Below are 14,177 nucleotides of genomic sequence, written 5' to 3'. Positions count from 1 at the left end.
ATTCAGTGCCCTTTTTTCTCACCTGACAGCTCATAGTTACATATATAATTTCTAAAGGAGGCAAACAGTGGATACTGATGGATTTAGAGAATAACAAAGCAAGAAAAATAAGTAGGAACAAGACTTTGAGCTGGATAGAAGAAATAGAGACTCTAAATTTATTAGACTGTTATTGTGCATCTAGCTCATATATTTATACAAGTGTCAGTTTTGTAAAGTAACTTGGGGAACTATAATATAATAGGTCTTAATAATCACAAACACAAACTCTATAAATAAATAAAGCTGCTTTATATCTTCTTTCATCTCCCTGCTCACAGATGACATATGCATTTTGTATTTCTTAAAGTGAGGAGATTGGAAAGGGTGATAAATATGATGCCAAAGGTATTTCAAAGATGAAAGGATTTAGAGTGCAAGACTTAGAGGTTATTACTTACTGCCAAGTTTGGAAAGAATAATAGTCATAGTCCAAAGGAATGGTTTATAACCCAACCAGATTTTTTAATTTTTTTTTAAAATATATTATTTATTTATGAAAGAGAGAAAGAAGCAGAGAGAGACAGAATGGGCACTCCAGGGCCTCTAGCCACTACAAAAGAACTCCAGACATATGTGTATCTGGCTTACATGGGTTCTGGAAAATCGAACCTGGGTCCTTAGGCTTCTCTGGCAAATGCCTTAACTGCTAAGCCATCACTCCAGCCCCCCCCCCCAACCAGATTTTAATAAAAACTGAAATTGAAAGCTGGGCGTGGTGGCGCACGCCTTTAATCACAGCACTCGGGAGGCAGAGGTAGGAGGATCGCCATGAGTTCAAGGCCACCCTAAGATGACAGAGTTAATTCCAGGTCAGCCTGGACCAGAGTAAGACCCTACCAAAAAGCCAAAAAAAAACAAAAAAAAAACTGAAATTGAGCATGAAGTTTGAATGTTAAGAGTTGTTGAACATATAAGATTTTGAAACTTACATATATCACTCACCTCAGTGAGTGTACTATAATAAAATTGTTACCATTTTATCCAAGCTGGGTGATGAAGTGTTTGCCTGTTGATGGTATAGTATGTCTTGCTGTTGAAAGCTGCTTTTCAGTCTTGAGCACAAGACAATTTCCTTGCCATGCATAGATGCTTCTGCTGAGTTAAAATATGACCCTGCCATGCTGCCTTTGAGTCCCTGTTGCACCTTCACACAGCCATGGGGGTCAAGCTGCACTGGGGCCACTTGCCTGTTGCAGGTGGCCCCTTTAACTGTGAGCTACATCATGAAAATGAATAAGTAAATAAATATGACCCTGAATCTGTTTTTAATTTTTATTTCTTTTTGCTCTTTAAATTTTCTTAACTTTTTGGTTTTTTGTTTGTTTGTTTGTTTATTTGGTTGGGTTTTTTGGTTTTTCAAGATAGGGTCTTACTCTAACCTAGGTTGACCTGGAATTCACTATGTAGGCTCAGGGTGGCCTCAAACTCATGGCGATCCTCCTATCTCTGCCTCCCGAGCTGGAATTAAAGGTGTGTACCACCACACCCAGCTTAACTTTTATTTTTAAAAAAGATATTTTTATAGTGCCGGGACTCAAACCCAAGGCCTTTCTCATGTTAGACAAGATCCCTACCACAAAAGCATTATTGTCAATCACTAAATATTTTCTAATTCTGAAGGTAATTTAAGATTTCAGTCTTCTATTGGAGTATGAGAAGTAGCTCAGTAGATAAAGCATTTGTTGTGCAAGTATGTGTACCTGAGTTCAGATCCCCAGAACCCACATTTAAAAAAAAGTCCAGGGCTGGAGAGATGGCTCAGGAATTAAGGTGCTTGCCTGCAAAGCCTAACAACCTAGGTTCTGTTCCTCAGTACCCAGGTAAAGCCAGATGCACAAAGTGGCACACATATCAGGAGTTTGTTTGCAGTGACTGGAAGCTGTGGCATGCCTATTCATTCTCTCTCTCCCCTGTTTCTCTCTGCTTTGAAATAAATAAACAAAATAAATAAATAAATAAAATCCAGATGATATAGCACAAACAAGAAGGGGAGGTAGAGACAAGACAATCATCTGGAAGTTCATGAGCTAGCTAGTGTGCCTTACGTAGCAGTAGACAACCAGAAACCCTGCCTCAAACAAGGTGAAAGGCCAAGACCCACTTAAAAGTTGTCCTCTGACCTCCACACATGTGCCATGACACACACAAGCACACACGAAATACCCCCCCCAAAAAAAAAAAATGCCAGGCATGATGGCACACACCTTTAATCCCAGCACTCATGAGGCAGAGGTAGGAGGATTGCCGTGAGTTCAAGGCCACCCTGAGACTCCATAGTGAATTCCAGGTTAGCCTGGGCTAGAGTGAGACCCTACCTCAAAAAACCAAAATCAAACAAACAAAAAATACCAAAACAAAAAACTATTACTTTTAGCTAGGTATGGTAGGTCATACCTATAGTTCCAACAATTGGGAGGATGAGGCAGGGGAATCAAGAGTTTGAGACCATGGGCTGGAGAGATGGCTTAGCGGTTAAGCGCTTGCCTGTGAAGCCTAAGGACCCCGGTTCAAGGCTCGGTTCCCCAGGTCCTACGTTAGCCAGATGCACAAGGGGGTGCACGCGTCTGGAGTTCGTTTGCAGAGGCTGGAAGCCCTGGCTCGCCCATTCTCTCTCTCTGTGTCTGTCGCTCTCAAATAAATAAATAAAAAATTTAAAAAAAAAAGAGTTTGAGACCAGCCCAGGCTACATAGGGGAATTCTAGACCAGGGTTACAAAAGGAAACTATTTCAACAAAACAAAACCAACCAGCAAGCTAAACAAGTCTCTTAATTTTATCTTTGCTCACTTTTTTTTTTTTTTTTTTAATGGTTAGGAAAACGAGTAGTACTAATGAAGAAATTTCCTCTGGATGGAGAGAAGATAGGCAGAGAAGCAGCATTATTTATTGTTCCATCAGTTGTCAAAGGTAATCTGAATTTATTATACAGATTTTATGTGTTTTTAGATACTAATTGGAAGTCTGCAGAAGAACTTAAAACTGTGCATTTATAGTTTCTTTTGTAATACTGTTGGAAATTGTATTTTTTTAAAAAATTTTATTAGCATTTTCCATGATTATTAAAAAAATCCCATGTTAATTCCCCCGTCCCCCCACACTTTCTCTTTTGAAATTCCATTCTCCATCATATTAACAGAAATCGTATTTTTAAATTAATAGAAAAAAATATATCAAAAATGTCTTGATTTCAAAATAATAGGCTTCTTGGCTAATGAATAATATTTTGCTTTTTTAAATTAAAACAGAGAAGTTAAGAGGAAAGGAATACTAAAGAAAGTAAAAGTGCCGGATGTGGTGGTGCACGCCTTTAATCCCAGCACTTGGGAGGCAGAGGTAGGAGGATCATCGTGAGTTCGAGGCCACCCTGAGACTTCATAGTGAATTCCAGGTCAGCTTGAGCTAGAGTGAGACCCTACCTGGAAAAAAAAAAAAAACACTTGAGCTAGGCGTGGTGGCGCACACCTTTAATCCCAGCACTTGGACGTAGGAGGATCACTGTGAGTTTGAGGCCACCCTGAGACCACATAGCGAATTCTAGGTCAGCCTGTGCTAGAGTGCAACCTTACCTCAAAAAAAAAAAAAAAAAAAAAAACCTCTTGAGAATCAGTACCAACCCTCATTTTGTGACTTTGGGTAAATCACTGTTTTAAGCTTTAGCCTTTATTTATAAATAGAGACAATATTGTTACCTGCTCTCACTTGTTTCATTACTACAGAAAGAATTCATTGATGTATTGTTAAATGACTTTGGAAACTATAAAATAATGGCTTCATGTAATGCAATAATAATTCTGCTAAAATATTAATGACCAGCCAAGCCTGTTTTATAATACTTAGCATGTGTTTTATTAGCCAGCTATGGATATAGTTTCCTAAGCATTGCTGAGCTTAAAAATTCATCTTTTTTTATTTTTTAGTTTTTAGGTTTTTGGATTTTGTAGGTAGGATCTCACTTTAGCCCAGGCCGACCTGGAATGCACTGTATAGTCCCAGAGTGGCATCGAACTCATGGCGATCCTCCTACCTCTGTCTCCAAGTGGTAGGATTAAAGGTGTGTACCACCATGCCAGCCAAAAGTTCATCATTTTAAATGGCATTGGAAATATCAATAAATTTACATTAAAGCTGGGTGTTATAGTGCACACCTTTAATCCCTGCAATAGGGAGACAGAGATAGGAAAATCACTGTGAATTCAAGGTCAGCCTGAGACTACGTAGTGAATTCCAGGTCAGCCGGGTCTAAAGCAAAATCCTATTTTGAATAATCAAAAAAAGAAAAAAAATTTACAACATTGTTGCAGAAGAGACAGAGGAAACAATTTATATAATCTTTCAAGATTGTAAATGCCACATCCATCTAGACAGAGTCACAGAACCAGCCATCACTTGAATTCAGGCCATCTAAGTCCAAATCTAGAACAATTTCCATTATATTTAGCAGGTTTTAAAAAATATGCTACATATTTTAATGAACGTGCATTTTAAGCCATCATATAATAGCATAATTCTTCATTTTTCTTTTTCAGATAATACTAAATATACCTATACTCCAGGATGTCCAATTTTTTACTGTTTACAAGATATTATGAGAGTCTGTAGTGAATCCAGTACACACTTTGCAACACTTACAGCAAGGATGTTGATAGCCTTGGATAAGTAAGAAATGCTATTAAAATTAATTAATCAAATACTTACAACTAAAATTAGTCTAATGTTGCTTTTGGAAAAAGTAATGAATATAATGTATATATTAAGAAATGGTAAATTTTTGTTGTAATGATGAGAAAAAAAACAAAATAAGGCTGTCTTGTCTACTCACATTATGCAAATTTTATCTTTCCAAATAATAAGAACTATCCTGGCATAATAATTAAGATTCTTGAGCTGAGGAAGTGGCTAAGCTGTTAAGGCATTTGCCTGTGAAGCCTAAGGACCCTGGTTCAATTCCCCAGGACCCATGTAAGCTAGATGCACAGAGGAGCGCATGCTTCTGGAGTTTGTTTGCAATAGCTGGAGGCCCTGATGCACCCATTGTCTCTTTCTCTCTATCTGCCTCTTCCCCTTTCTTTTTCTCTATCTCTCAAATAAATAAATAATAAGATATTTTAAAAATTTATTTAAAAATTTTAAAGAATTAAAACCAGGAGTGGTAGTGCACGCCTTTAATCTCAGCACTTGGGAGGCAGAGATAGGAGGATCACCGTGAATTTGAGACCACCCTGAGATTACATAGTGAATTCCAGGTTAGCCGGGACTAGAGTGAAACCCTACCTTGGGAAATAAATAAATAAAATAAAATAAAACTTAAAAAGAGTTAATATTCTTCTGTTCTAAATTTAGATATAGTATTACTCTTATCAGTGAACAAGTTGTATTTTTTGAAAGGAGTTTTTATGATTATGATGGCATCTACATGTTTTAGAAAAATTGTTTGCTATGTTCATAGACAACTTTCTTATGGACAACTTTTATACTTAAAACCAAAATTATAAAAAATTGAGTGTGATATTAGAGGGTATCACATATCATAGTTAGAAGTGGTCTGCCTTTTCCATCTGCACTTTTGAACAGATACTTCTACCTCTTTTCCTCTTTTGCCAGGTGGTTAGATGAACGTCATGCACAGTCTCATTTTATTCCAGCTTTATTCCGACCTTCTCCACTTGAGCGGATAAAAACTAATGTCATAAACCCTGCATATGCTACAGAATCAGGTCAGACAGAAAATTCACTACATATGGGCTACAGTGCATTAGAAATAAAGAGTAAAATGTTAGCCCTAGAGAAAGCAGATACCTGTATTTACAACCCACTGTTTGGATCAGATCTTCAGTATACAAATCGGGTAAGAGTTGAATTTTATATATAATTTCAAGAAACTTTTCAAGTCTAAGTTTTGCCAGAGAAATATGCATCTATTGGTAATTATAAAATTAAAATAGGGCTGGAGAGATGGTTTAGCAGTTAAGGTGCTTGCTTGTGAAGCCTAAGGACCCATGTTCGATCTCTGTCCAGATCCCACGTGAGCCAGATGCACAAAGGTGAGGCAAGCACAAGGTTGTACTTGTATACTAGGTAGTGAAAGTATCTGGAGTTGGACTGCAGTGACTGAGGCCCTGCCATGCCAATTGTTTATCTCGTTAAAAAAATTGAAATAATATCCATGCTATATTTATAGATATAAAAGTCAAACATTTAGAGCTCTTAGTTTTTGTTTTTGGTTTTTTTTTTTCATTTTGTTTCCTTTTTCTAGGTAGATAAAGTGGTAATAAATCCGTACTTTGGTCTAGGAGCTCCTGACTACTCAAAAATCCAAATCCCCAAACAGGAAAAATGGCAGAGAAGCATGAGCAGTGTCATGGAAGACAAGTACTATTTCAGTTTTATTCCATTTTGCTTTTCTTAAAATGTATTTTTAACTTAATGTTAAAAAGTTGTTTAATACTCTGAGTGTGTCTCTAAGGGGAGAACATTCCCAGTCAGGTTTGCCTGAGGCAGAAAGACCCACCCTGAAGATATTGACACCACCCCATGGAATGAGATCCCCAATGGAATAAATAGGAGAAAACTGAGCACCAAAAAAACAAAGTTGTTTACAATTACATATGCAGGCTGGAAAAATGGCTTAGTGGTTAAGGCATATACCTGCAAAGTCTAAAGACCCGGGTTCGATTCTCCAGGTCCCACGTAAGCCAGATGCACAAGGTGGCACATGCGTCTGGAGTTCATTTTCAGTCGCTAGACACCCTGGTGCACCCATTCTTTCTCTCTCTCCCTCTCCCTTTCTCTGTCTCTAAGAATAAATAAATACAAATAAAGTTACACATGCAATAAGCTAGCAGTCTGATCTCTAGCATACACAGCTGCTCAGTGACTGTTTTAATAGATGTATCATGTTTGTTTTTAAATAATGTAAATTTTTTCCAGGCATGGTGGCTCATGCCTTTTATCCCAGCACTCGGGAGGCAGAGGTAGGAGGATCTCCATGAGTTCAAGGCCACTCTGAGACTACATAGTGAATTCCATGTCAACCTGAGCTAGAGTGAGACCCTACTTTGAAAAAACAAAAATAAATAACTTTTCACAATGTTTATATATTTTAATTCTCTTTAATAATTAGAGAACGACAGTGGGTAGATGACTTTCCTCTCCACCGAAGTGCCTGCGAAGGAGATTCAGAATTATTAAGTCGTCTTCTCAATGAGAAATTTTCAGTCAACCAACTAGATAGTGACCACTGGGCGCCCATTCATTATGCATGCTGGTAAATAGATAATTTATTCTTTTCATTAGAAAAAATCAAATTCGTAGTTGTAAATATTAATGTTTCTTAATCAGAAGATTGTTCTCATTTCAGACAGTTTTTATACAGTTTGTGTTCTGAGCTTTCTCTTTTTGTTACTATGTTGTCTGCTGTATGAGGAAAGTACTGTTAGCCTTCTTAGTCTTTGCCCAGTCTCTCAGGATAGTTAATAACTTGTAAATGTCATTGTTGATCACAAGGTTCCATGTTCACCTTTGCAGCTTCTGTTTTGTATTGTACTAGTTTATTCTTAAGTTGAAATTTGTCAACTGTAGGGTTTGATATTGCATGATGTTTCTTAAAAAAAAAAAATATATATATATATAGATATATATATATGTATATATATGTGTGTGTGTGTGTGGATATATATATATATATATATATCCTCTTAATTCTTCGGGGATATAACAAGCCACCACCCCCTTCTTTATAATCACTGCCTCTATTTATGAGATTGGAAAGAAAGAAGGTTAACTCCACAATTGTTGGATTGACTCTTGCACTCTTTTCTTTTCTCACATAATAATAAAGCCTTCTTCAATTAGAAAGAAGAAGGGCTTCTTTGGAGGGGGATATGAAGTGGGAAAAAGGGAAGGGGGTGAGAGGAGATTATGATCATGGTATATTGTCTTCATGTGTCGAAAATGTCAACAAAAAGTTTAAAAAAAAAAATTTTTTTTTCCCAGGAATGGTCTCATTCTAGCCCAGGCTGACCTGGAACTCACTCTGTAGTCCCAAACTGGCCTTGACCTCACAGTGATCCTCTTACCTTTGCCTCTCGAATGCTGGTATTAAAAGTGTGTGCCACCATGCCTGGCAAAAAAATTATTAAAAACAATGCCTCTTGGGCTGGAGAGATGGATTAGTGGTTAAGGTGCTTGCCTGCAAAGCCTAAGGACCCAGATTCAACTCCCCAAAACCCACGTAAGCCATATGCACAAGGTGGTGTACACATATGGAGTTCAATTGCTGTGGTTAGAGACCCTGACATGCCAGTTTTCTCTCTCTATCTCTGTCTCATAAAAAATAAAAAATAAAAAATAAATGCCTCTTAGCTAGACAGTGTCATCGCAGAAGAATAGCAGTGCTATGCTTATGTCAGAAGACATATCATTTTTCTGTGAGAAAACTGCCTTTGAATTATTTGAAGTCCACTTCCTTAGGTTTTTTTCAACTGTAGTATATTACATCATTTTCTATCTTTTAAATAGCCACAGCATCTTAGCTATGCAACATTGAGCAAAGAACCTTACCTTTCTGCATTTCAATTGACATGCTTGTATGTAAATAGCATGTGCAAAACTGTTGTCTCCAGTACTGCAAAAACTATATAATAAAACAATTAGGCCATTTCTAGAATTATTTCCAACTCAGAATCTTTCTATTTCTCTAGTTTTACTATTTGTAGTAAAGTAGTTAAATAGTTGCTTTTAAAAGTTACCCTAACTTGGGAGGCAGAGGTAGGAGGATTGCCGTGAGTTCAAGGCCACCCTGAGACTACATAATTAATTCCAGGTCAACCTGAGGCAGAGTGAGACCCTACCTCAAAAAAAAAAAAAAAAAAAAGTTATCCTAAGTCATCTTTAGTTGATCTGATAGTTTTTCTACAGATAACCAATAGATAATAGTGGTAGAAACAATACTTAGAACTAAGAAAACATAGGATATACTTCAACTCTCCTTCCCCCAAAAAAGTACAGTATGGAATTATGTAGATGACCAAGCACAAAAGCAGTCAATTTCTGTTTAGAAATTTCCAAATTTTTACTTGGCTATATTATCTTTTTTTAACATCAGAATGTTATTTTCTACTAATAAAATAAAGATAATAATTTCTACTTCTGGTTACATAAAAACAAAAGTATGAATGTCATTTAATGTGCTTTAGAATGTTACCTAGGTTTCAATACCAGTGGTTAGTCCCTAAAAGTTTGACCCTTGGTAAGTTATTTAACATTTGTACAGGTCTGTTTCCATATTTACAAAACGGAGTTTAAAATGGTACTTTGCTTGATATGATATAGTAATCACTCAATAGATGTTGGTTTTTATAAATAAATATAATTGGGGTATTAGGATAGCTCAGTGGTAAGACATGTTTAACATATGAAAGGATCTGGTTCAAGCCCAACACACACAAATAAAATGAAAAAGAAGGGGATAAGGGAGGGAAAGAAAATGAATAAAAAAGAAGGAACATAATTGTTAAAGATTTTGATGTGTAAGTGTAAATTTTAATAATCGTTCATAAAATTTATTAGTAAGAATACTAAAAAAGGAAACTTTTTTTTTCCTGTGATAAGACTAATTTCCTGTCATCTAAAAATAGTGATCAAATTCAATACCCCAGGAGTAGTGTGGATATATCCTTTGATTGATGAGAAGTTGAATAAAAAATGATTTGGGTGGTGTGTGGTGGTGTACATCTAGCACTTGGGAAGCAGAGGCAGGAGAATCACTGCAAATTTGAAGCCAGCCTGATCTACATAGCAAGTTTAGGCCAGAAGAGCTGCATAGTGTGATCCTCTCTCAAAAGAAAAGAAAATATATAAGTATTTAGTGGAAAAAAAGTAAATTACTTTGGAAATGTACTCTTATTCACTAGTTGGCACAAAAACCGGGGAGAGGACACGACTATTTAAAACTACAGTTTGGTCCTTTTTCTTAATCCCAGGTAGCCTTTTGAACTTGCAATATTTCTGCCTGTTCCTCCCAAATGCTGGCCTTATAGGCATGCACAATTATGCCTGGTTTTATCTTTGTAAAGCTTAGACAGTATGTTTGTCCTTCTTAAATTATTTATTTTATTTATTTGAGAGAGAGAGAAGAAGAGGCAGATAGAGAATAGGCACACCAGGGCCTCTAGCCACTGCAAACAAACTTCCAGGAGCATGTGCCACCTTGTGCATCCAGCTTATATGGGTACTGGGGCATCAAAGCTGGGTCCTTCAGCTTCAGAGGCAAGTGCCATAACCATTAAACCATGTTTCTAGCCCAGTGTTTTATCTTTCTTAATCTCATCTTCTAAATTTTTAAATTTAAAATAGGGCTGGAGATACAGTCCAGTGGTTAAAGGCACTTGCATGCAAAGCCTACTGGCCCAAGTTCAATTTTGTACCCATGTAAAGCCAGTTGTGCAAAGTAGTACATGTTTCTGGTGTTCGTTTGCAGTGGCAAGACACCCTGGTGCACCCATTTAGTCTCATTCATTCATTGTCTTTTCCTCTCTCCATCCCCTTCTCTCCCTGTCTGCTTACAAATTAAAACATAAAATATTTAGCCAGGCTTAGTGGTGCACACCTTTAATCCTGGCACTCAGGAGGCTGAGTTGGGAAGGCCTGCTGTTAGTACAAGGCCAGCCTTGAGATACAGAGTGAGTTCCAGGTCAGCCTGGGCTAGAGTGACACCCTACCTTGAACAAAACAAAACAAAACAAAACAAACAAACAAAAAAAATTTCTTTGAGTAGATCAATAATTCTCAAACTTTCAGTACTCCTTTTCTTTTTAGAAGTTACAGAATCCCAAAGAGCTTATTTTCTTGGAATCAATATAATATTATCACTTATCACATTAGAAATAAAAGCTGAAATGTTTAAAAGAACATTTTTCAAGATAGACTGATACGGGACTAGAGAGATGGCTTAGCAGTTAAGGTGTTTGCTTGCAAAACCAAAGGAGCTCAGTTCGATTCCCTAGGAACCATGTAAGCCAGATGCACAAGGTGGCACATGCATCTGGAGTTCATCTACAGTGGCTGGAGGCCCTTGCGTTCCCATTCTCTTTCTCCCCCTCCCCCTCTATTGATGTCTGCCTCTTCTCCTCTCTCATTCTTTCAAATAAATAAATAAATAGTTTTTTAAAAAAATAGACAGGGCTGGAGAGATGGCTTAGCAGATAAGCGCTTGCCTAAGGTCCCAGGTTTGAGGCTTGATTCCCCAGGACCCACATTAGCCAGATGCACAAGGGGGGGGACACATGTCTGGAGTTTGTTTTCAGCGGCTGGAGGCCCTGGTGTGCCCATTCTCTGTCTCCATCTGCCTTTCTTTCTCTGCTTTTCTCAAATAAATAAGTAAAAATAAACAACAAAAAATTAAAAATAGACTAATGCTGTGATCTCCTCTCTTCTCCAATATTTTTTTTCTGAGGTAGGGTTTCACTCTAGACCAGGCTAACCTGGAATTCACTATGTAGTCTCAGGTGGCCTCGAACTCATACCAATCTTCCTACTTCTTCCTCCCGAGGGCTGGGATTAAAGGTATATACCATCATGCCTGGCTTTCTCCAGTCTTTTGTTAGAATTAATTGTATTGATTTTAAACATCTGAAGTGCCTTAACTTGCTGGTAGTTACCCTAAAGTTTTACTTAAATGTAACAGCATTATCCACTGTGTTTTTTTTTTAATACCTTAATTTGTAATTCTGAATGTTTTATTGGAACAGGAGGGAGGCAGATAATGACTGGGAATTGAGCCCGAGTCACATGATCGTAAATGTATTTGTGACATCATCTAAGACTTGGATTTTTAAAAATTATTATATTTACCATGGAAAATGCTAATACATTTTTTAAAAAAATTATTGTATTTAGTTATTTATTTGAGAGAGAGAATGGATGCACCAGGGCCTCTAGCCACTGCAAACAAATTCCAGACACATGAGCCATCTTGATGTCTTTGTACATGGGTACTGAGGAATTGAACCTGTGTTCTTAGGCTTCGCAGGCAAGTGCCTTAACTGCTGAGCCATCTCTCCAGCCCTAAAATTTGGACTTTTAGACATTTGAAATGATTTTTCTTTTCTAGGTAATAAAGTTGGTTTTTTTTTCCTAGGTATGGCAAAGTTGAGGCCACTCGAATATTATTAGAGAAAGGAAAGTGCAATCCAAACCTTTTAAATGGACAGCTTAGCTCTCCTCTTCATTTTGCTGCTGGTGGAGGCCATGCTGACATAGTAGAGATTCTCCTCAACCATCCAGAGATTGACAGAGTAAGTCACTTACTGCTTCTATATGTTCAACAGTGACTGATAAGTATGACATAAAAGTATTTAATTATACACTTGAAAGTACAGTTGTTCAATAAAAATAAATTTCACTTTAATAAATGAGAAATATTTAGAGATGAGGTATGCTTTCAACCATGATAAAGGATACTTTTAATATAAATTTTAGCCACTTTTAGGTACACATTTTATGGCATTAAGTACATTCATGTTATTGTGTAATCATTACTTCTATCTACCTCTAGAAATACATAAAAGTTGTTTTACATTGTATGATCTCTATAATGTCTTTACTGTTGTTTTATGTTGAAACTGGATCTCATGCTAACCCACACTGGCCTGGAATTCACTCTCTAGTCCAGCCTGGACTTGAACTCAATATGATCCGCCTGCCTCAGCCTCACCAGTGCTGGAGTTAAAGGTATGAGCCACCATAGCCAGCTACTTTATAATGTCTTTAAAAAGGGAAAGTATTTATCCATTTTCTAGAATTTGTAATAACAAGTATTTAATAAAAGGGAAAATAAACCAGTACAAAATCCTTGTTATCAGTTTTTTAGTGTTTTGAATCTTTTTGTTTGTTTGTTTTTGTTTTTCAAGGTAGGGTCTCACTCTAGCCCAGGCTGACCTGAAATTCACTATGTCGTCTCATGGTGATCCTCCTACCTCTGCCTCCCGAGGGCTGGGATTAAACGTGTACACCACCACGCCCAATATTTTGAATCTTTTATCTTTGGTATTTCTTCTTTAAGTACAGTAAATACTAAATATGGTTAATATTTACTTAACTCTTTGACAAGAGAATTTTTTATGAAACTGATTGAAGGACATTTTCCTTTAGAACACCATATATTTATAATGTCACTTTTCCTTCCCCATATCTAGCACATAACAGACCAACAAGGAAGATCCCCATTAAATATTTGTGAAGAAAACAAACAAAACAACTGGGAAGAAGCAGCAAAATTATTGAAAGAAGCCTTTACTAAACCAGTAAGAATTACCTTCATAAACACAGCCAAGTACTATATTTAAGCTGATAGCTAAATTAGGAATCTATGGGAAGGATTCATGGGTGGGTAGCTCCATTACTACTATAAAACCTGATTACTAGAGTTTATATGTATTGAATTGGTCATCCCAAACATTTGGTCATTTATCCTTTCATAACAAAGTGAAACTTGAGAAAATAAAACATTCAAGGTATTCAAAATTAATGTAATTTCAAGGCTATACAAATTGCTTAGTGGTAGAATACATGTTTACTATGTGAAAGGCCCTTGGTTCAATCCCCTTTATCTAAATAAATCAGTTTCCAGTATAATCTTAATATAATAAAATCTTTTTTTTTTTTTTTTTAATTTTTTTTTTGTTGTTGTTCATTTTTATTTATTGAGAGTGACACAGAGAGAGAGAGGGAGAGAGGTAGAGAGAGAGAGAGAGAGAATGGGCACGCCAGGGCTTCTAGCCACTGCAAACGAACTCCAGACGCGTGCGCCCCCTTGTGCATCTGGCTAACGTGGGACCTGGGGAACCGAGCCTCGAACCGGGGTCCTTAGGCTTCACAGGCAAGCGCTTAACCGCTAGGCCATCTCTCCAGCCCTATAATAAAATCTTATATAACACATTAACATTGGGGATATGCTCTGAAAACCATCACATTAAATGGTTTTGTTATTATGCAAACATCATGGAGTATATTTTTAGTAATATGGTTTGTATCGCCCTACTGCATACCTCATTTACATGGTATACATCATCATCTATATGGATTGACCTAAATATTAAGTGTTGTATGATTGCACTTGATGTGTTGATTATGGATCAT

At 36.9% G+C, this 14,177-nt stretch overlaps 1 protein-coding gene across 2 annotated transcripts in view; it reads left to right on the top strand.

Moving 5' to 3' along the window:
* The window catches only part of Krit1 (KRIT1 ankyrin repeat containing), a 44,211-nt gene that overhangs the window by 10,081 nt on the left and 19,953 nt on the right, over positions 1-14,177 (top strand). For both annotated transcript variants that reach the window (XM_045160996.1, XM_045160997.1), the window contains 7 exons: positions 2,856-2,948; positions 4,568-4,697; positions 5,643-5,886; positions 6,295-6,410; positions 7,162-7,305; positions 12,178-12,334; positions 13,235-13,342. In XM_045160996.1, the coding sequence (XP_045016931.1) occupies positions 2,856-2,948; positions 4,568-4,697; positions 5,643-5,886; positions 6,295-6,410; positions 7,162-7,305; positions 12,178-12,334; positions 13,235-13,342 (992 nt within the window). The remainder of the gene's footprint in view (positions 1-2,855; positions 2,949-4,567; positions 4,698-5,642; positions 5,887-6,294; positions 6,411-7,161; positions 7,306-12,177; positions 12,335-13,234; positions 13,343-14,177) is intronic.

This window comes from Jaculus jaculus, chromosome 10, assembly GCF_020740685.1.
Source record: "Jaculus jaculus isolate mJacJac1 chromosome 10, mJacJac1.mat.Y.cur, whole genome shotgun sequence".
Lineage (NCBI taxonomy): Eukaryota > Metazoa > Chordata > Mammalia > Rodentia > Dipodidae > Jaculus > Jaculus jaculus.
Note: the sequence above shows the minus strand (reverse complement) of the source record. Positions and strands in the feature narration are given on the sequence as shown.